Source organism: Chiroxiphia lanceolata, chromosome 1 (assembly GCF_009829145.1).
Source record: "Chiroxiphia lanceolata isolate bChiLan1 chromosome 1, bChiLan1.pri, whole genome shotgun sequence".
In the NCBI taxonomy this organism is placed as follows: domain Eukaryota; kingdom Metazoa; phylum Chordata; class Aves; order Passeriformes; family Pipridae; genus Chiroxiphia; species Chiroxiphia lanceolata.
In genome coordinates, this window is record NC_045637.1 from 27,157,272 (window position 1) to 27,181,802 (window position 24,531).

The 24,531-nt window shown below is 35.4% G+C and overlaps 1 protein-coding gene across 1 annotated transcript in view; it reads left to right on the forward strand.

The window, feature by feature from the left end:
• MMP16 (matrix metallopeptidase 16) overlaps window positions 1-24,531 on the forward strand; it is a 171,494-nt gene that overhangs the window by 106,980 nt on the left and 39,983 nt on the right. Inside the window, exons 5-6 of the mRNA XM_032690884.1 lie at window positions 12,247-12,408; window positions 15,527-15,744. Coding sequence (XP_032546775.1) covers window positions 12,247-12,408; window positions 15,527-15,744 — 380 coding nt within the window. The remainder of the gene's footprint in view (window positions 1-12,246; window positions 12,409-15,526; window positions 15,745-24,531) is intronic.

Consider the following 24,531-nt stretch of genomic DNA (forward strand, 5'->3'; position numbering starts at 1 on the left):
ACCTCATTTTTATATTTTTGGGGGAGTTTTTTTGCTTTCATGAAGCACCCTTTTGGCTTTGAGGAAAACACTTCATTTGCATGTTGTTGAAAAGGAAATCTGTTAAACATTGGCTGTCAGTGAAAGCAGTCTTGTGGATGAATCCAGCTCTATGTTCTAGATGTGTGTTTAACTAGATGCTTTTCATACATCCCAGGGTCTATCAGGGTACTATATTATGCTCTTGGTCTCCTTCTTGGCCTAAAATTACCACATGCCCTATTATGCAAACAGAAAGAGAGGTTGAGGAATATGTCAGGAGGATTGACTTTGCAATAGTCTCAATTAAAACAATGGGAATGTAGACGACAACATGCATCTTACATTGTGCTTTTCGTGTCTACAGAAGCAAGGTGATATTTACACTGTCGTTCATTTGCTGGTGAGATGGTCGTGACACAGGTTGCAACCCAAAAAGGCAGCATAACCTGAGCCAAATAATTGCATATTGCTTCCATCACAGTGTAGGTAAACACAGATCGTTGCAAGCCTTTCTGGAGTATTTAGTGAAGTTGCAAACTCAGCTATTCATTCAAGCTGCAACTGTAGGTTGTTTCCCACATACCAGGGCCAGCAGAACAAACTGCTTATGTTTGCCATCTGCCTCAGTTTGCGATCAGCTGTCCGATCTTAAACTGCTAATGAAAAGTGTTACAGCAGACCTGGCTGACTTTGCATCGAAATAAATGAGGAAAGTTCACATTGTCTATTGCATCAACTTTGCTGCCAAGGAAACATCTAGCTGAAAGGCAGCATGGGTCCTTGCAGACAGTTTTGGCAGCATTTGCCCCTACATTCACTGAAAAAGAACTACCGTTTTGGGGTTTTTTTAGGGGTGTCTGTCTCAAACAGCTGTATGTGCAACAATGAAGTCAAGTTTATCTCCCAAAATGGATTAATTTAATCAGACCCTCATATTCGTCTGTTAGGACAACCGAGTTTACATGAGGAAATTTAACTGAAAAATATTTGTTAAAATGATTAGTAAGTTGAAACTAACAATGTTGGAGTTTTTGGGTTTGTTTTCTCTTTTTGTCTTTCTTTCTGACTTTCTCCCTGCATTATGCTGGAGAAGACCATTGGGAAGGCATTTTTGCTTATGCAAATAGATTTATTTTGAATGAGTCCATACATAAAATGTGGGCCAGCCCCTTCATGATTGTTTTTTCAACCTCACAACACCTCACGTGTGAGGAATGACAAAGAAAAAAAGTAACACTACACACATAACAAATAAATAAATAAATAAATAAATCTAGGTCCTTTCTCCTCTTAGAAAGAAACTTAGAAGATTTTGAGTCCTGAATCCGAGAGAGCTTCATATAATTTTTATACATGTCAGAAAGTTATGGAGAAGGAGGGGAAAAAAGGAAAAAAATTAACATGTTCCAGTGCTTTTTTTGTCTTATCCTCTGTGCATTTTCATGTGTGCTCCATCAGCTTACATAAAGCAATATTTCTTTAAAATATATGATACAAAAATAATAGTAATAAAACTAATGCTAATAATAAGGAAACTGCCTTATGAGCTATCAGATTTCACACCAGAGACTGAATTTCAGGTTCTTGAAAGATTACTTGCTATGGAGAGCCTGTGAAAAGCCATATCTCAAACATGTTTGGTAAAAAAAAGAGAACATTCCCTTTACTACTGCAAATAAATTTAAAAGAGTTCACAACATTAATTAATAGCTTGAAATGATTTATTTTTCTTTTCAGTCTGATCTGCTAGTAGCAATAATTCAGGAAAGAGGCATTATCTCTGAACCTCAAATTCTTCCTTTAAACAGAAAGTGACATTTCAGCCATTTAAAGCAGGCATCAGGCTTAGCACTCCAACTCTCATGTGATCCAGAGATCATCAAGTCTCTATTTGTTGCTAGGACCACTTAATGGAGACTTTTTCACCAAGACAGCAGATTTAGGACATACCGAAGATGTTCTATAGGATATTATTACTGCACTGCCTTCTCATTTCTCCTGCCTTTTTAGGGGCAAACAGAATCTGAAAAATCATGTTTCCAATTGATATGAATGTTGTCATGGTTTCCTGAGAGAATGAGACAAGAATTTTACAGTAATTACATATTTATTTATCTATTAGTCAGAAATTTAATGGATTGTTTTTGAAAAAGTAGAAGAATGTAAGATAACCCTAAAATATAAGATAGTATTATATTTGACTTGTAAGAATAGTATAAGATTAACTAATGAAAGATTTTCTACAATATCTGCTCTCAAACCTAGAGAATAATTTGTGTTTTTCCTGACAATTCTTCACTTTAAAATGTCCAAACCATATGTTCTTGAGGCAAAAATGTTTTTAATCTATATTTAGACTCCTTCCTAACTGATTTGAATTCCAATAGCTGGAAACATCTACAGCTTAAACATCAGATTGGGGAAATAAAGATTAAAGCTGAAAACCATGCAAATTAAAAGAGCAATATTTTTTGTGCAAAATGTTTTCTGATGGCATTTGTTTGTTTTGTTGGTTTTGTTTGGGTTTTGAGGGTGTTTGTTTGTTGTTGATGTTGTGGTTTTTTGTTGTTGGTTTCCTTTTCCCTAGTGGACAGATTTAAGTTTCTACTTCATGTCTATGTGAATGCTTCCTGGTTTTGTACATATATCACTCAAGTCCATATCCTGTACTTCTATAATTAATGTTTTGCCACGGACTTAAATGAAAAGACCTAAATCAAAAGCCAGAAGACTTGAGGGAGTGGAATTAATCTGACCATATGTTGATGTTTGTATCTGACTTAATCTCATGGAGTCCCCTTTAGAGTTAGAGGAGAGATATATTGCCTTCCTGGGTAAGGTTTGTTGCATCGTGAAGTGGATGTCTAAAATAAACTAGATGAATCATGTTCTGAAATACCTGTTTCTCATGTCTTGCTGTGAGGGGTGCAGGTATAGGAATTTGTTTTACAGTGTTGTATAGCTAGATAACTTCCACCAGTGATGTTGAATCATGCCATTTCAGATTAGAGGAGAACCAAAGTGATAAGTGCTTCAAAATAACAGTACCAACTGGGGTAAAAAGAAATCTGTCAGTCCCAGAAATGCCTGTTTTGGGAAGAGGTCATTGTAGTACTCAGAAAAGGTAATTGCTGGTGTCAGCCATCTCCCATCTCTCTTGGTATGGCAGGACAAACATTCTTCTATTGGTCTAAATATGGTATTTCACAAATAGGTTGCACCTCTGAATATTTGAATGCATAGCTGGTAGTATGGTAATCTGTAAACATACTTTTAGTTTCCCATTTTTAAGAATCATATATAGCTCCTTTCTTATGATGCATTTTAGGAACTGATAGAATGTAAGTATGAGGAAATGGGATTATCACTGAGTATTCAGGACACTAAAGATGCTTTAGTGACATGGAATTAATGTTGCTTTCTGTACTCCAGCTAGCAGGGCTAGCGGAAACAGCAAAAGTATTAGGGCCTGAGCTTCAGGAAGAGTTAGCAACTAAAATATAGACATATATCAACAGTCAGTCCTTAGCTGGTTTGAGTTTTTAATGGTCACTTATGCTACTGCCAGGGCTGGCCATAGTGGCTGGCAGAGGTGCAGAGATAATTTTCCTGACATGCCTATGTGGCAGAGCAGCTGTGGAATATCGTGCCCCCAGTGACTCTGCACTCAGCTCCCTTCTTTCCAGTGGGAAGCTCTGGTCTGAAAACCATCAAACCTGGGACCTCTGGCATTGCCTCTTCTCCCTGCCAGAGCCATCCGCTGTCACCTCATTCTGGGGTTCTGCTGAGCTCCTAACTCATAGAAGGGGAAGTGTGCCAGGATTGACTTCTGCCCTGGCTAACATTCTAATGTCCAGTCTCTCTTGCACTTTGGCAGGGGCAACAAACTCCTGCTTTCATCTTCCTCTATAAGCAAATTCTTCCATAGGCTTTCCTCTGCTGGGAGGCCCAGAAGCATGACTTAGCAGCCTGACCATCTTATCCTTTCCAGCACCCTTTGCGCTGTCCTCTGCAATCTTTCATCTTGGAGGCTGTCCCTCCCTGGCAGGTGCTCAGGCACCTCCGTGCCAACAAGTGCCAAGAGTCACTGGCATCAAGCCCACATTATTCTTCAAGTGCTAAAGAGGCTCCCAGTGGTTCCTCTAGCTGTAGGAACATACAGCTGTATGGATATAGAATCATAGCATCTTAGCAGCAGATTATCCAATAGATCAGAGCATTTCATGTGAGTAAATTTTAACAAAGTAAAACCAAAGTGGCATGTTTGTCTTTCTGTCACTTTTTCCATGTACATGATCCCCAGTTTGAAGCTGTCTCAATTTAAAATATGGTGCACACTTGGATAAGGTCTCCCTTTGAAGTCTGTAGACTTCTTAGAAAACATGTCAGTTTTTCAGATCAGAGAACTTTTAATGATTTTTTTTCTTCTAAACTCTTTGCCAATTAGTATTCAAAATTCCCACTTCTTTTTATCAGCAGTCCAATGGAAAAAAACCAAAAACCAACAAATGACAAATCATCTTGACATTTTTCCTTAATATGAATTAAACAAGCAAAATAACAGTGAAGGAAGAATGGTTCATATAAAAAAATTCATATATATGTATACACACATATATATACACATACACACCACTATGTCACGTTCTCTTTAAAAAATCTCAAAATCATATGTATGTGTTAAGTAGATGCAATGATACGGTAAGAATAATGGCCTAGTTTTGATGGGTTTAATGTGAGTTAATTTAGAGGATAATATAATTGCTCTCAGTAGTTTAACTGACATGGAGTGAAAAAAAAAATCTGTGCAGAGAGCCAACACAAGATTTACACATAAATGAAATGCTACATGCATTCTATTGCAGGGATTTTGGTGGTCTATAGGACCTTTTCAGAGTTCTGAAAGGTGGTGAGATGCTGGAACAGGCTGCCCAGAGAAGCTGTGGATGCTCCATCCCTGGAAGTGTTTGAGGCCAGGTTTAATGGAACTGTGAGCAACCTAGTCTAGTGGAAGGTGTCCCTGCCCATAGCAGGAGGGTTGGAACTAAGGTGGTCTTTAAGGTCTCTTTCAACCCAAACAATTCTATGATTTCTGCCCCATGGTAGTTTATGTCTATTGTGAATATTTTCAGTGTGACTTTGACTTCGTCCTAGTATTTACAAATATTTCTTCAGAGGTGGACACACAGGACATTTGGGCAAATGAAGACAAAAAAATCATCCATTCAAAACAAAAGAAGGCACGGTGTTAAAAAGCCAACACTTCAGCTGAGTGACTTAGAGGCAAACTCTACATTTGTTTTTGTCACTTGACTTACCCACAGGACCATGGAGGATAGCTGAGAATTGTATGATACACACTCTTTTCATGCACATATCCAAATCTTCAGTCTGAGCATGTGTTCATTCTCACAACCATCAGAAAGAAGTTTTAAATACTTCTCTAGCTTATTGTTTCCACTAAAAAATAAAAACAGAAACAAAGAAAAGACAGGAAAGAGTATAAATAGATAAGGCTGCTGCAGTATTTGCAGCATTTGTAATTGCATTGGACTACTGGGAAAAAAAATAGCGTAAATGTTATTTAGCAACAAGGGTAATGATCAATGTATTTTGAAACATTTTACTATTGTGAGCTTGCTGAGATAAATTAATTTGGAAAGGTCTTTTCTAGCAAAATGCAAAATTTCATCATAATTCAAATTTATTTAAGATAGTTATTATCTAAAGAAAACACCCAAAATGAAACTTTTCAGTCTGTTAATCAATATGAATTTATTACTAATGGAATGAAAGTACCATTTGAAAATAATATACAAATTCAGTAGTGGACCTGAGTGACGAAGAAGTTGATCTCAGGAGCTAGAAATTCAACATAAATGTAGGGATTTTTTTAGTTTGCTAGGTTTTTGCTAGGTTCCCTGTCACAGCAGGCTTTCCTCAAAGCATGAAATAAAGCCATAAGCATTTTATTTGCGGAAGGAATACATATGATCATATTGATGCTAGCTCTTATGTCTTCTTTACATCCCCTAGGAGTGTCTCCAACTGCTTCACATCTCTTCTTTTGGAGAAGTTGATATTGATTCACTAGTCAGAATAGTTTTCAAGTTTTTCAGCACTAGTGATTGAAACTGTGAGAAACAAAGTAGAAATATCCTTATACCCATGCCTTTTATAGAAAGAAAATTAAAAATACATAAAGTAATTAATTCCACCCGTATCAAACAATTTACTGGAAAGTTACAGAATGTACTTGGTAACAGATCTAAGTAGTAAGGCAGAAATTCTTACCTTTTGCATGTCCTTACCTTCCAAAGCACAGGCTGATCTGTATTATAAAAGAATGTGGTCTCCTCAATTCTTCTAAATTGTGCCCACAATATGGGCAGAAACAGTTATACACTGTCAGGAAGGGCATACACACCTCTAAACTCACATGTCCTCTTCACATCTCATCAGCGATCTGAGTCACCTGAAGACGGTGTTTCTCTTTAGGAATGTGCCCTTTTCAAATTTCAAGCAAGCAAACTTAAATTTCACACTAATCTGTTCATCTTTTTAGAATAGAATAGGGTATCAAAAATATACACATATCATTGTAGGTATTTTCAATTGTACAAAGAGTAATTAGTACGTACTTTGTACCTACCTCTGTTTCTGCATATATACATATGTCTTCTTGAAAAGATTTTATTGTGTATGTTAGTGTATGTAATAATAGAGTGAAAGAAGACATTTTTAGGTCATTGTCTTTTGTCACAATGAAAAGGCTAAATTTATAGATATATTATTGAAAAATTATTGTTTAAAATACTGTGTGTAAAAAGTAGATGCACTAAATTCATATAGAAAATGAACATACATTTTTATTTAAACCCACAAAAAATTAGTTTAGCTCTTCATTTTTCAAAGCTGCTGCATCCATCTTTTAGCAAAACTTTCTTTCCAGAATAACCACCAAGCTACTAAATTTTAGTGCCAATGGCTGAAGTCTGAGATAATGTCAAGCAACTATATATGATTTCTTAGACTGGAAAAAGTTGCACCTTTATTTGGGTAAGAGTATGCCTATGATTTATATTTAGGTCCGTGTATACTCTCAGTATAGCATATATATACATATATTGTGCTTATGTAAGTGCATACGTAATGTATATACTCAATTCCACTCTATTGTAATAAGGTCAGAGAGAGAAAGAATCTTCTTTTATGACTGACTGTTGAAATAGCATGTTCAAATTCTGTGCTGTCTGGAAAGGATAGGAATAACAAAGATGCAAAACTTTTTTTTTTTCACTTCTCTATATGCTTTGTGGAGTAAGAATCTTACTCTAGAGTTTGTGATATTTTATCTGGTAGAGATTATCAACATTGGTTTGATGAGTCAAATGGGGGTACAAATGAACAGAATAATGAAAATGCAAATTCTGAATACGTCTAACAGAAACTCATGGATAGTATGTGTGTGTGAGATTTCTGATTAGATGTGAATTTGCCTTTGAAGTACTGACTTGTTGATAATGGGACTGTAAAAGAAGTTTTTCTTGTGCAGATTTCCATTTCAGATTTATATGGATTTTATTAGAAAACATCTATTTACATCACTTGAAAAATGAAGTAAAATAGTCTTTGGAAGGAAGAGTGTATGTGTGTAAAACATCTTTGTATTTTTGCAGTTTGTAATTTGAAATTCAGTTTCTAGATTTTTTTGTTTTTCTCTGGATGGAGAAGTCTTCAAAATTGAGGTCACATGTTAAGACACTAGGGTATTGCTTTTATAAATTGAACTCAGGTACCATCGAATGGGAATTAATATCTTCAGACCTAGGTTTTCTTGATAGCTTACTATGGACAAATATATTAGCTTTGTTTATCTGTAGACATGAAAAATAGTGCATATATTACCTACAGGGAAAAGTTTCCCCATACAACATGCTCCACAGTGCTGGCTGTTGAATATTTGATATAGTAATACATATTTATATTCTGGAGTTTGGGCAGTGCTTGTAAAGTCAGGCAGATTTAGTGCCTAAAATAGTTTAGAGCCTCAGAGAAAAGTGTCAGTATAAAAATAATAATTTTGTCTTAGTTCTTTACACACAGTATCTCTATTTTTTCCCTTGTGAAATCAAACTTGAGATAAAATAAGAAAAAAAATCACAATCTTTTTGAACTTACAGACGTTCTATTCCAAATCTCCATGCTAATGGGGAACACAAGAACAGAGATGCACAAATTTTGGACTTGTGGAACATATTTTCTAATATTATTGTACTACTCTGTCTATAAATACAAGATGTAACTGAGGCTATCACAATGAATATTCACCATTGTATATCCTTCAGTGGCAACTTTTACTTTAAAAATCGTCAGAGTCATATGGATTTTAATTTTGTTACTCTCAACTTGTTTGTGGTGGTGCTTCATTTTGCTGAGTGGATTGAAATATGTGTTTCTACTTGGATAATGTATGCTGAAATATAGAATTGTTTGGGACTCTCTCCTTCAATGATGGGGACTGAAAATATAAAAAGTACCCAATCTCAATAGGATAACAAAGCTAGCCTGAACTGGTATGAATATTTACTTGCCTTTACACTCCTTCATCTTACACTGAGTACTGGCCAAGGAACTGAAGTTGGCCTACTATCAACCTTGCAGTCACAAGTACACTTCCATGCAGCCCTGAAAGAGCCAGCGAGCACTTAGGGTTGTCCTTCCACTCTCTCAGTAGTTTGTTACAGTAACATTGAGATACTCAGGGCAAGTCTGCTCCCTAAAGCAACGCTGGCCTGAGTAATTGTTGCCTAATTGGAGAAATCTAATTGTATGCACAGAAAGAAGACTGGAAACTAAGATAATAAGGTCCTACCTGCATTGGACTCACATCTTGAGCTAGTTTAAACCTCAGTTTCAATGCATTAAGTTATTTGGGTCAGTTTAAATTCAGGATGCCCTGAAGACAATCATGACTCTTGATGGAAATTGTTGTGAATAATGGGGCTATTTGACTACAAGTAGAAAATATGTTGCCTGTTAAATCGTTGTCACCCCAGGCAAGAATATTATTCTCCTAGCTCTTTCCTGTGACCTTCTCCCTTCCCCCTTATTCATTCGCTCAAGGGCTACTCTGCCTTTACCACACTTAATAGCTCCCCTGATGGCTGAAAGTTGCATTGCATGGGGTGGAAATAAATACTGAATCCAGAGGGACAGTCAGATACTGAATGCAATGTCTTTTTTTTTTTTTTTCATTTTTACATAATATCCCCTATTCAAAAGGCAAAGGGAAAAAGTCATGCTAAGAAACAGCCAGCCCTTGCATAATATCTGTTATCTGACATGGTCCCACTGTCATTTGGAAGCAGTACTCTAAAAGTGCTCTACCATATGCTCGTTATATCTGATCCTGGAAGGAAGATATACCAGTGTCTGAAAGTGCTTTTTATTTATTTCCCTGTTACTGTGTACTTCGCCTTTCAAAGTCAACATGGACCAAAACACAGAAGTTCCTGGAGATCTGTATGGGGAATCAATAAGGACTGATAACCAAAGAATGTATTAATTCTTCACGCATTGCATAACTGGCACAAATAGAAGCAGTAGACTCTTCCAAGACTGTTTGTTGACCGTGGTTTCTTGAAATTTTAGAAAGTATAACAAGTTAACTTCCCAGATGTCCTACCTCAAATAGTAGAGGTTGGATTCCACATGTAAAACACTTTTGGTCTACTGATACTAACGAACCTAATTATAGCGGTAGAATAAATACTATTAATTAAAAACTATTTGAAAATGGTTCAGTCAATACTGTGGCCAACTTATGAGTGCAATTTTTAATATAGGACTTAGACTACTTAATATTGTTAATTATTACATAGGAAACATGGGTCTAGGAGGCAAATTTGCCCGTCACAGGTCTGAAAAGCAAAAGAAGGTTGCTTCTTAAATATTTGAGTTAACACCAAGGAAAGAAATATTGCATTCTAATAAACCTAGTTTAGAACTCTAACTTCCATAAAATGCAGAAAAGAATGGAAAAATAATCTGAGACATGTTGTCATAGTACAATAGTTATAGTATAGTAACATGTTCTTTCGTGTCTTTTCAGTTTAAGCCTATGATTTTTTAAAATTACGTTAATTAGTCCATTATTAGTGCAGAATGAAAATCTTTACAGAGTTCCTTCTGTGCGTCACTTCCAGTGCTGAGCTTAGCTACAGAAGCTGAGGATTATTCATGTGAGGTGATGTCAAGATCAGCTTTGTTTGCACATAAAAGGGCAGATTCAGACATTGAGACTCTTTGTCACCAGGACAGTCAAGCTTAGCAAACCTATTGCAACGGCACATTGAGAATCTGCTTTACTATAAAAAGAACTGCATCTAAGAAAAATATTGTCATAAAACACTTCATCTGGGAACCACATAATTATAAATGATAGGATAAACTTCTCATTTCTAGAAGCACATTATGTCACATTAATTTCTGAAAAATGTGATTTTTCTGCACAATTACATTGAATAAAAGATCAAGAACATTTAGTTTTCATATTTCCATATTAAGAATGAGAAGGTATGAAAAGACTCTGTGAACTAAGCACACAGTTTTACTTGTGTCTGTTTTCATGCTTTTATTCAAACATTTATTTTACAAACATTAGCATGGCTCCATACATCATGAAGACATCTACTGCCAAGTGTTTTCTCTTTCATGGGAGAAAGTTTATTTATTTGTGTCAACAAGAGAAAAGACTTTAAAAATTGAAATACTATCAACTATGTCCTCAAAGTTCTGTAACATATATATGCAATTTTTTTTGCTAAATTCTTCTTAATATTATTACTATTAATATTATAGTACTTCCAGATCAAGTGCCAGCAGTGGAAAATAAGTGTCTATCCCCAAAGAATTTACAGAATATAGGACAAGAGTTAACACTGACCATTTTCTTTTTCCAATATGCGATTACTAGGCCACAGTACAGGCCTTTAATTATTTATATTTTTCTTTCAACAAGAAACTACCTACTGTGGATGGCAAGAATTTCCTTTGGGTCCAGCCATCTAAAAGTTAGATGGTCAGCACAAGCTGGTAATCTAGAGTATTTCTCTTGTCAGTGGGACAGGATCACACTTCTGGAGGATAGTTCCTCCCATCCATAGGTGGTGAAAATGAGCAGTATTCCAGATGTGACCCTTTCCAGCTGACTGGAACCTTTCTCCCGATGTAAAACATTTTCTCAAAGTCTCGTTTTGTGACAGGTTGACTGCAACAGAATCTGTACGAAAGACTCATAGAAAGATGTGCAGAACTAAGTCTTAGATAAGTAAAAATGGACAAAATTAATACCATAGAGGTCCAACTCTGAAAATCTTTTAGAAACAATCTTATTGGCTTTGATTTGTGTTTGCTTCACAGAGTACCATAATTCTACTGCTAAATCTTCCACTTGTGTCAAATACCCTATAATAAAAAATTTAAAGATGCTTTTTAGAATTGAATAACAAAAAAATTAAATTGGTCTATTTGGTTTTTTTAGTCCTACAAAAATAAAAAGGTTCTAATACTTAAGCAAGGAACTACACTTATAAGGGAATTGCACAATGAAATATATAAGGACATCCTATTTTAAGAAGAATGGCACAACACCCATATTTTCCTCATTAGGATTTCAGTTATGGTTATTCAGAAATGGACAACATCGACAAATAATCAACGGGGGTCTGATTACAGGTACTTGGATGACTAAGTACCCTGTGGGGTTTGTCCTAAATAGGTAGTCCTCGGTTTGTGAAGTTTAACCCACAAAGCAAGGATATTTTCCTTTTGGAACTATGTCTTAATGAAAGCATTTCTAGTCAGGTTCACTGCAACATCAGCTTCAAGTCAGAAACTGCACACAAGCCTAGATGTGAGCTATGACACTTGAACCCGACACTTACCATGTGCATCAGTTAAAAAAATTTATGGTGTCTGTAACAGCATCATACATTTAAAAATCATGTTTTCTTTGTTTAAAAAAGGAAAAAAAAAAGAGAAAACTGTTTTTTGCTGCCACATTATGCTTTGTATCCTTGCTGATCTATTAATTATTAATCATTACCTTGTGAAATTCAAATTCAGTGAAAATGTCTTGCAAGTGCAGAGCCCTCCACATGTGTTATTTCTGTTAATATGTTTATGGTTTCAAAGGTCTTTTTCTTTTTCTTCTCTTCACAGGAAATGATCTCTTTCTAGTTGCAGTGCATGAACTGGGACATGCTTTGGGCTTGGAGCACTCTAATGATCCCACTGCAATCATGGCTCCATTTTACCAGTATATGGAAACTGACAACTTCAAACTACCTAATGATGATTTACAGGGCATCCAGAAGATATATGGTATGTCATGCTTTAATTTTGTGCAAGTATTTTGCTTCAGAACACCTTTGAGGTCCTCCGACTGCCCATATCACTTCTCCAAAAGAGATTGTTAGTATGGACTTGACCAGTTGTTAGGCCAGAGTCCTCCTTGAGAGTAGATAATCCAAAGATTTTGGTGAAGCTATCTTACTTTGTTTCTGTTCACTGTTCACAACTTGCATTCAAATTTGCACTCGTCTGGAATAGTAATTTTAAATGTTAAAAAAATCCCTAAAGAAAATATTTGCAAAGGGATTCCAAACTATAAAAATATTAAGAAATACAGGCCTTTAACTATCATGAGCTTATTTGTACAGGAATCCAAGCTCATATAACTGGATGAATTGATTGCTTTTCAGTTTATAATTTATAATGCAAAACAGTCCCCTGGCTGTACAAAATCTGAGGTCGCAGAAAAACTCTTTCTTGTGATTAATATAACAAATTGATCTCAAAATAATCTTATCACCAGTGCAAGATTTTGAGCTACCTAGGAGGAAAAAAAAAAAGGCCTACTTCTTTAAAATATATTTGTTTAGGTTTTTTATGACCTGATATAAAAGACACATGATGTAAATAAATTCTGCATTTATTGAATTCCATTTGACAAGGCAAGGGAATTGAAAATTAAAAAAAAAAAAAGGTAAAACAGTAACATAATTATGATTATAGGTTAAATGTAACAGTAACTGCCATATTACTCCCTTACATTTCCAAAGACATAGTTTTAGGTTTGGTTTTCAAGACTTTGATTCCATTGGTATATGTTAAATATTCTGTTTTTTCCTTTAAAAAAATATTTTATTTTTCTCTCCTGCAGTGAAAAATCTGTGGTATCTCTATGTTAATGCTCTGTATCCGTATATACCATTTGCTTAATATTCCTCAATTACATTTGTATTGGATTCAATTTTGTACTCCCAATTTATTCTGCTTAAAGGTTTGTCATGTTTATCTTGAATATTTTCAGGGACATTCCTTTTTTAGTTTTGCTACTAGAAAGTACAACTATTATCATGTAGAATTACTGTACTGCTAATTAGAACTCTGCAGCATCCATGGTGTTTTATATTAAAAAGATTTTTAAAATATCATATAACAAGCAGAGATATTTACTTCCATAAAGCATAAATAGCAATTTCAAAATAATTGGCTGATCAAGCTTTGTTTGCTTGAGGTTTTTTTCCTCTGTGATTAGCTGGAAGGAAGGTTGTTTCTCATGACCTCATAAGTTGCTAGTCTAGACTTAAGGGCTAGACAAGAATACTTTGCTGAAAACTAGCTGCTAAGCTCTAACAGCTGTGGGCTATACATTAGGAGAAATGTGTTACCCCTGGGAAGTAGTATCTGACATCACCACCAAATGGCATAAAAAAAATTTGGTTTGGGGTTAAAAACTTTCCAACATGAGCTACTGCAAAACTGATTCCTTTGCTCCCTTTAAAATCAAGAGGTGATCTGGAATCATATGCCTCAATAAAAATGTCACACCTATTAAAATAATTACTTTGGTCTGCAGTATTCCTTGAAACACCATTATTAACTGTAAATTATAAATGTCACAAGTCTTAAAATTGTGAATAAAATAAATGCCTTATTAAATTGTATGACAACCAGTTGGCGAGTTTAAGATTTCCATGCACAATCCATCTTGTTCTTTTAAAAGTTTGTGTTTTTGTAAAATTCTCAGAAATTCAAATGCTATTTATGCAGTTTTAGAGTTGAAAAGTATTTCTGAAGCTGGTCGTGCAAATGGTTTTTATTTTTTGAAGTCGAAATGTATTATGTGTTTAAATTATTTGGAGAGAGATTTGAACAGAATGAACAAAATGAAAGTGTTCGTCTTGTTTCCAGAAATCTTACTGATCCAACTGAAACTTCCTATCTTTTTGTACGTGAAGAATATATTTAAATGTTATTTGTATATGTAGAAAGAGAAAGATATTTTCAGTACACCCATTGCAAGTCATTCAGTATACAATTAGGATTATGATCAGCATCTATGTAGGATGGCCTTTTGACTTTCAGGTAGAGAAATTATGAGTGGGATTCATATTTGTTATGGAATTATTTTACCTGTCATTAAACTCTGTATATCATAACAGACAATGTATTTGGAAGAAGAAAAATGTTGCAAGATTGCTCCACAGAGTTTTAATTTTCCACTTTGGTTCTTTTAAATTCATTTATCTGCAAAACAATTCCTTTAACTACCAGGTATCTACCTTTTTAAGACTTATTGGGGAAAAAAGAAAAAAAAAGAAGTAATTTCAGAATATTGAAGAAAATTTGTGAATCATGGAGGTTTTATTTATAGAGATGCCTAGAATTTGAGGTCCAATTTTAAGAGCTCTTATATATACCAAGGGGCTTTTGGGAAAGCTGGGGGTGTCCTGTCGCTAATGAACTGACAGTACTTGGTCTAAAAATTTGGTCCGTAGTAAGTGTCAGGTATGTTACATATATACACGTATGAATTGATGAGTATAAGCTAGAAATAAGGGTTGAAAATCTATTGACTGAAGATCATAACAGGAACAGGATTTTTGCTTTCATTTATTTGTACAAGTCACAATGATTCTGTTATAATAGGTCTTACTCAGTTGGTAAATAATGTGCTTTGAACTCATCTGAAATGATGGTGGCCTAAGCATCCTTTGCAGCTTTTATTGGAATATTGTTCCAGTGAGGAAGATCCTGGACAGTGAAAAGTAATTGTTTTCCTTTATTTTGGTAGTAATTCTTTATACCCTTTATAACCAGTGCTTGGCTGACCACTGGAACAAGCTCCTTGGGGAAGTGGTCCCAGCACCAAGCCTGTCTGAGTTCAAGAAGTGTTTGGACAATGCTCTCAGGCACATGATGTGATTCTTGGGGTGTCCTTTGCAAGGCCAAGAGTTGGACTCAATGATCATAATGGACCCCTTCCAACTCAGCATATTCTATAATTCTACAATTTAATAACATCAGAAAGCTATATTAGATCACTTTTTCATTCCCCTTTCACTGCAGGTTTTGCACTGCTTACAACTGTTTTTTTATTGTGTATTTTTCCTTTGAGTGGGCATCTCTATTACATCCTGCTGTATTTTTAAAGGTCCACCTGACAGGATTCCACCCCCAACAAGACCTCTGCCAACCGTGCCCCCACATCGTTCAGTCCCTCCAGCAGACCCACGAAAGAATGACAGGCAACCTAAACCTCCCCGGCCACCCACTGGTGACAAACCTTCCTATCCTGGAGCCAAACCTAACATCTGTGATGGGAACTTCAACACTCTAGCTATTCTTCGTCGGGAAATGTTTGTTTTCAAGGTAGGAGGCTGTGAATTTTTCAGTGTTAGATCAAATGTCTACATTTCTCTATTTTTTTTTTATTAAAGCAAACTCTCATTCATCACTACTCCACTTCCCCAGTCTGTTCAGTTAGAAAGTTCAAGAAAGAAATTAAAAAATAAACATACACATGGCTTAAACATCTATCAGGGGACTGCTGTAATGTTCTATTTTAGGAAAATACCCATGTCAGCAGAAACTGTAATGCCTCAAAATGTAAGGGTAAATAAATACTGCGTATTATGGAGGGATAAAAAGGGTAAACCAATTCATGAATAATAGGGATGATTTTGTTGGGAATATAGCCACATCCCAACATACAGTGTCTTTAACACTTGGATTTTTTCCCATGAATTATAATTTTAACTTTACAATTAGATCTGTCATTTACAAAGGAAGTTTGTCATTGTATTGTGGTTGCATTGAAACCACAATATCTTAGTAAAGGTCTTTGCCACTAAATTCCTATTGTAAATATGTCATTGTTTATTTCTATTCATCTTCTTGCTCTGAGCTGAAAATGTGGTATATACAAAAAATTGAAATAAACAAACTGAACTGAAAGGCAATCTTTTAATAGAAACACTTTGCTAAGACTTATGAACATCAAAGCTATCTTAGGAGGATGATCTGCAGCATGGTTTCCAGAAGACATTGAATGTTGAAGAATAATTATAGAATCACTGTTACTCAGTCTCGTAAACCAATTTGCTGACAGGTAGTGTTGTGCAATTATTCAGAAACACACAACAAGATAATCTGTCATATTTGCTTAAGCAATGGAAAGTGTGGGATCTTTGTTTTGCAAATATATATGATCGGATCCTTTTTAACTTCAATATTATAGGTAGACAAAAAGGACCTTTCATATGAATAGATAACACTTTTCTTTTCAGCAACAGTGTAAGTGCAAGGGAAGGGCAATGTATTTGTCCCAAAACATGAAGCTCCCAGTTCAATCGTTTTTGTTTTCCCTTCTGATAGGACCTATTTTTCCCTTATGTGTTTTCTTTGTATATAACCTATCTCACCAGATAAATCTTATTATCGATGCTACACAGGCTTTCAATTTCTGTATACCTATAAAAAGCATGTACAAATAACTTTACATGAATTTGTTCAAAATTATTGAGCTACCTTCACAACCCAATGGGCAGGAAATATTTTTTTCCATAAACAGCTAAGGATTTTGCCAGCCTCGGGCTGGCAGCTCATTCCATTTGAATAGACGGTATATTGTCAAACGCTGGGGGGTCCTGAACCATCGGTCTTTTTATGACTAAAACTCAAAGGTTAAGGAAGAACCTAATTTTCTAACTTGACATTAAACAGGATATTAAAATACCTACTTCAGTCTCATGTCATCCACCTCAAGAGCAATAGAACATATTCTCATTTAGTTTAGACATAAATCAATAAATTGTGAAATGCTCTTCCACTAATACAAAATTTCCTGTCTAGCCAAGTCTGTGTTCCTGGATAAATAGATACACCACCATTACTAATCACTCTTTCCTATTCTGATTGAAAATACAAATTAAATGATTACTGTTTACTGCCTTAACATTACATATTTACTATATATTTTGTATGCTTACTAGTGTGCAGACTGCATTTATGTTCCAAAATCTAAATTCCATTCATAATCCATACTGCAGTGAGGCAACATGGCAAAAGTTTCTCAGAGAAAAATGGCCAGTCGCAAAACATTTACAGATTTTATGTATAAAGTCTGACTCTTCAAAATGAAGTTACTGAAATCATAAAAGCAATGTGTTGGGAAGGGAAGTAAGAGATCACCTTTGCCCAGGTTAATTTCTCTAGGGTCTCACAGTTCCTCAGGATACCTGGGAACATGGCAGGGCATGCCTTGGGTTAGCGTGTTAAGCAACTGAGCTTACCTAAGTATACCAATCTTGGCTTTGTAGACTGTCTTTGAATGCTTGAGTTAGTAAGCCTTAACTCTCTTGCTTGTCTATTAATCCATTAATTTGCTGATGAAGATTTTTGTCTGCTAAAGGATTTTCATTACATGTTTGAGATTTTTTGGGGGGAAGGAAGGGGCGATGTATAGGCAGGCGTATGACAGGAGCATAAAAGAAGGAGTTAGAGAAGTCAAGAGTTGTTGGTAATTTTCAACTTACCTTGCAGAATCCTGGGGATGGGGGTTTGGTTATAAGGAAAAGCTCAGCATGTCAGACTGTAGCAGAAACAGGGCAGGAATTAATTCTCAGATGGTATAAACAGAAATAGGGACTGAATACAGGGAAAGCATCCAGCAATGGAGGAAGCAATGCTGGAGGTTCTGTGGTCTGTCACAACAAAAAAAACCAAACCAAAACCTCTTTGCCCTTGCCCCTTAACACCAGTGCAAGGATAGACTAGGAAGGCATGAGTGGTGGGCTGAGAGCCAAGTATAGAGAGGTGGAGAACAGGGGATTGATGACGGTATGGTACCAGGTGGAAACAATTAAAGAAGAATTATGACCTTCATTGGAAGAATTATTGCTGGATATTTCCCAGATGAGTTAAATGAATAAAGTTGGAGTCTAATCAAATGAAATCCTTTCCTTTCTTTGTCTTTATCCAGAGGTCTGTAATTATTGTCTAGCGGCAGATTTTACTGCCTTCTGAATGGCATGTATGCCATGTACCAGTTTCAAGTTGAAAATAGCCACTTTTTTATCTCATGGGCAAGTCTCAAGCTCAGGAGCTCAATTTATTTAAATAATCCTTGAAATTACTTGGGAATTTAGCCACAGAGTTGAAGAATGTGACCCCTTTTGAATAATTAAATTCTAATTTAAGAGTAAAACTGAAGCATGAAATCTAACAGTTTGAGATACACTATGGATTTTCATAGTAGATGACAAACAATATTAATTTCAAGAAGATTTTTTTCATTTGGCTGTTGAGATATTAGGTGTACTTAAGAGTATCAGAATATTAGAAACAGTTTCTATGTTGAGTCAAATTGATGAACTCTGACATTCTCAAGTGGATATATCCAGAGTAAAACTGAATAACTGTAAACTTAAAGAGAAATGGAATTTACACTTAGCCATCCCTTTTTATTGTTTTGCCATCACTTCGACAAAGTAACAGTACTAGCAACACTTGATAAAAATTGTAGAGTTATAGAAATGAAAAAAAAAGGAACTCTTCTTGACCTAATATAAACATTAAACATAAAAGTAAAGCAATCAACTTATTAAAGATTCCCCAAAGATCACCAAATAAAATTATAATTTTACAGATCAACTGTTTTGGTAGAAATTATTGGATTTTAAGAAAAAGAAAATTATTTTACATCAAATATATACATATTACTGACATATAAATGTGTTGTCCCAAAAGGACTTCTACCTGAGTTGTTTAAATTAGATGCCCTTAAAATGTCCTTGCTAGCTGTAAGGTTTGGAGACACAGTATGCTACACTACAAAAATATTGGTTAAAATCAATAGATTGTAACTATTGGTTTCAGTTAGTATTTAGCTGTCACACTTCCAATCTTTTCTCCAGCTATTTTTTCCTTCTGTTTAGTTAGAACTCCCCTAGGATGCAGAAAATGGCTGAAAATGGAAAAAGGTCTTCCTTTTCTGGAAAAGTTGTGCAGAGTGGTATGACACTGTCTGCCTTTAATGGAAAAACCTCTCTTCCACTGTGTGTAGCAATATGTGCTATCCAACAATACTGTCTTCTTAAAGTCTCCTGAGAGTACCTTCAGGGCTAGTGCATCATGAAAAGGAACTCCATTGTCTAAGGTCACCAGAAAAGATCCATTAGTGAAGAAGTTTGCAGCATATATTTCCGCTTTCTTCCTGTGTCCTGTACAATTCACACTTTGTTCCTTGGAAACAGAATTACCTATAGCTCTGCTTCAACAAATGGTGTGACTGCTGTTAATATAATTTTCCTTTACATTCTTTTCAGTTTTACCGATTAAAAAATATCCTTAGTTTTCTTGAACAAGTTATATCTAGAAAAGTAAGTGATAAATGTGTGGAATTTGTCCTACATAATCAGCAAGTTAGAGGGACAAGTCACTGTCCTTTGTTTATGTAACACAGAATTTCGTTTCACAGAAGAACATCTCATAGTGGTTTCACTGGTCCTTTCTTTGTTTAATGCTAAATCTTTAAGAAACAAATGAATGGATCCTATATAATCTCCAGTGGGCTTAGTATTCATGTTGGAAAAGTTAACTCACTCCTTGAAGAACAGCATTTTTACCACTGTTGTATACTGGGGGTTTTGATGAAATATAATTTAAGTATTAGAGAAAGAAGTTTGTCCATCAGGCAAATAGCATTTGCAGCTCAGAGAAATGGATTCTGAACATTACAGCTGGTAGAATATGGAACCAATTTTAGGAAGGCCTTAACAAGCTGTGTTTCACTATTTTATAGCAATTTCTCCACAACTTGCAGAAATTTGTTTTCTGACTCTTCATCTGCTGAGAACCATTGTAAAAACATTTATGACATGCCAAACGAGCCAAGCCAATTAGGCCGTAATTACCCCTTGGCATTAGTTTAGACAGCAGTTGTTTTCATACATAACTATATAGATTCCATTTAATATCCCTCTGAGAATTGTGTATTTATATATAGTAGGCTGTTAAAAACAAAAGAAAAAATCACCTTGATGTGTGATAAACACATGAGGAATTTTTAAAGCATTTTAGCATTGGCTATTTTATCACAACTGGTATGTCTAATTAAAAATCTGTGAGACAGAGGGAAAATACTACTAATAAAAAGCAGAGACAAAGAAACAGCTATAGTATGAGACTTGACTTCACCATATTTGAGACTTTTTTTCAAAGCTCTCCTGTTCTGTTTGTGTAGCTGGTTTTTGTTGCGTGATACTGTGGGTGTCTGAGCTGTCAGCTGCTGCCTGGGAAAGTTCAGCAGAGGACCCTGAGGAAGTAGACACTGATTTGAGAGGCAAAACCACTTAACATCTCAGACTGGGAACAATAGTTCAGAAGTAGCTAAGTCTGAAGAGAACAGACTCCTTTCACCCTACTTTCTATATCATGTTAGGAAGAACAATTTGGTGGAATTTGACAGTTTTGAACTCATCAGGGAGGAGAGATGCTTTAATTCAAGTAATTCGGGTTGTATGTTGAAAAGGAAGGAGAAAAACAGCAAAAACTCAGAGGCAACTTCAATGTATCAGAGTAGATCAAGCTCACTGGAAATGTACAGCATGGATATTCTGTGACACAAAAACAAGTTGTAGGATGTCATGGAGGATAAAAGCAGGGACATGCTGGGATTCCAAAAAGTCATAGCCTGTCTCTTTTTGATAATTGAATACTTTCACTGACAGATGTAAAAATATTCTCCAAATGTTAGCTTGGCCTTTCAGTGTGCTTCTAAGCAGGGAAAGGTTTTTAGCTAACACATTCACAGGTTTAAAATGGGAAGCACAGTTTGTTCCTCACTGTATGGGAAGTACGTAGTATATTCCATCCAGTGGCAGAGGAATTCAGCAAGGATATAATCACCTGGGTATTAATTGTACCTGAATAGTTCAGTTTAAAATCCTTTTACCTTCTCACTTTTTAATAAGTTTCCTTGGACTTTATCATACAGTCAGAAAGATGGCATCCCAGTCATAGCTATACTTATTATCTAACCCCTACTAACCTACAGACATATATGTATATACATATGAATTTTATGCATAGAAAGTTCTAAAAAATCATGACTATTTTTAGGTCTTTTTTTACAAAGTTATCAATCAAATTGATATAGATCTTATTGAAACTTATAACCAACCTGAACCAATTATTAATCTGTACTATCTGGCTAATAAAATTCTTGTTATTCATGTAGTAGCCCATTATAAAGTATGACCCCAGCAGGATGATCAACTCAGGATCTTCAACAGGGCTTTAGATTTGTCAGAAGAAAGAGTACTATTTTTTTTTCCAAAAGGCTATGTTTTCATTGGCAAAGTGTGCTGTAAAAGGGTTTAATCAGTAGTAGAGCAGATGGTACTTAGCTCCTCTCATGTCCATCATATGTGCTTTGCTTTTAATTAGATACAGTCTATCCTCTGAGGCCAAACAGTTGCAAAATACATGTGGTTCAGATTTTTCTGAGGGGTAGCTAATCCCTTAGTCACTGGTGTCTGACTGTGGACCCCATGAGGGCACCGCACAAGCATTTCATCTAATGGTGGGTGTCACCATCTTGTTCATATGTAATTGCTCACACCATCTTGACACAAATAAACCCTCACATGCAAAATATATTATTATTTCTCCTTATACCACTTTTTGCATGACACAGTGGTACCTGTTGATTGACTACCTCCATACTGTGAGTTTGGATGATATGCATTGCAATAAAGTTCAGGAAGATTTAACAGCTATGCTGAGACATTACATTGATCTTACAGACTAATATTCTTCCGAATTTATTCTCCCTGAGAGAAAAACAAGACAGAATGATTTGTTTGATTTCAATTTAAACATAAGAATTTTTTCTTTTTTCGTTGTAAACACTTACAGATTAAACATGGAAACAGGTGGTCCAGAGGTTGTGGAGTCTCCATCTTCAAAGATACTCAAAAGCTGACTGGACATAGACCTGGTCAGCTGGCTGTAGATTGTTCTGCTTTAAGCAAAGGAGTGGGTTGGATCTCTAGGGGTGTCTTCAAACCTCAACCTTTCTGTGATTTTGTGTAGCTACTGAAATACAAGCACTAAAAAGTCATAGCCTCCCAAAATGTTTCTCTTACCTGTTTTCCCAACTTAACTCCAAGGAAGTTTCAAGTATTTCTTCATATTTCCCCCAAATCCTCAGAGGTCCCTTCCATCCGCAGCCAGATTCTGTGAATCTGCTGAAATTTGACTGTTACCCCTACTCATCTCACAGCAGCATTTGCTTCATCATCTCTTTTGGCATATGGCCATCAGAGGCAATAGCTAGATGGCCAGGAGACTGTTTTATGACTTCTACATTCATCTTAGAAAAAAGGCCATGCAGAGGAGATTGGAGTGTGTGGCAACTGCTCACAAAGGACTAACAAGAGGAGTGCAGGGGAGGGAATATCCACCCCTTCCAGCTGTGTGAGACAGATCCTCTGCTGTCTCCTTTCCCTGGCTCAGCTTTCAGAGGAAATCACCCTCCTTCCTGGGGTTAGGCTTTGGGCTAAAACTCTTTATTCAAAGACTGACTTGGTCCTGTCCCTCTGAGACTCTCACCATGTCATGATGAGCCATTAATACCCACAAGGTGCACTCCCTAACCCAGAGAGTACTCGCAGATAAAAATGAATACTTCAGACTCTTCAAGGGATTTCACAGAGAGTTGGACAGGCTGAATTTAACAGGAATACTGGAGTGAATTATGTGAATTAATATACAAATGTAGTGGTAGGCTTTGGGACAATGTTTTAAAGATTTGGGCAGTTAAATGTGAATCTTAACAAATTCTTATTTCTGATTTAGTTTTAATCTAATAAATATTGAAAAATCTGATACTAAATATTTGTAAATCATAGACCACAATTCCAGGAATTAGTCATTCTTTAGAAGCATTTTTTTTTAAATAGAGTGGAATTGGGGTAATCTGAAGATCTCTGTTATTCTCTTTATGCAAAAGGATAGAGTGGGACAAGTTTTTATGTACTCTTAGAAAAGTACTTGTAACAATAGTGAATAAAAAAAATTTATTTTTTACTTTTTTCTTACTTCCAAAAATAATCCACAGGATCCTCCAACAAATGATAGCTTGCTTATATGGTGTGACTTGTGCATTTAGAATTGTTCTTTTTCTTAGTCATTGAATACATCCTTTTTTTGCTCCCCATATGTCAAGAGCTTGTTCTGAAATCTACTTGACCATTAACTTCATTGTGGTTTTGATCGAAATAAGTTTTACATACTATCAAATGTGAGAAATACAGAATAATTCTAGTTCTGCATAGCACTAATAACTAAGTGAAAGACATTAAAAATACAGATAAATGCATGTGAAAAGACTCTAATCTGGTAAATTTATTTCTTATTAATAACTCAGCAATAGACAGAGAATCTTGAGATGTATGTATGAGAATACATACTTTCAATGGGCATTATCACTTCAGTAAGGACTAATGATGTAAATTAGAGGGGAAAGATCAAATCCCGATTTTTTTTTCTTATAGTCACAATATTTGTTTGCTACAGACAGAGAATCCTGTGACCTTATTCATTTTTCACCTGCTATTTTAGTATAGCAAAATACAAAATAACAAAAAGCTTTAACTGAATTCTAGGGTACAAAAGGTATTTCATTTTTTAGAACTTGCCTGTTTTCATAGGCTCAGTTTTTAAATGAACTGATTAAAAATATTAAATTGGCAAGAGAATAGAAAAAAACACTATTGGCAAAAAATAATTACAAAAAAGTCACAGCAAGGAATGATCTAAAATTACATGGAGGCATATCTTCAATTTTGTACCAGCAAGTGTTATCTTGTAATATTAACAATACATTTTAATTGGGGCTACATCCTAATGGAACCAAAGGGAATAATTGAAAAAACACTTCAAGCACAAGTTTTAATTAAAATTTCCTGTTGTATAAAATTGTGGTCTTTCAACTTATTTAGGTAAACATTTTGGGAGAAAATTGGAATGGCTTGTAATGTAAGTTTTTTCAAGCAGTGGTATTGTTTGACTATATGTGCATAATCTTGATTTACAGCCAATCCTTTATATTCTGGCAGTATTTCTATATTTTTAATTTCTTTGATTCTTTTT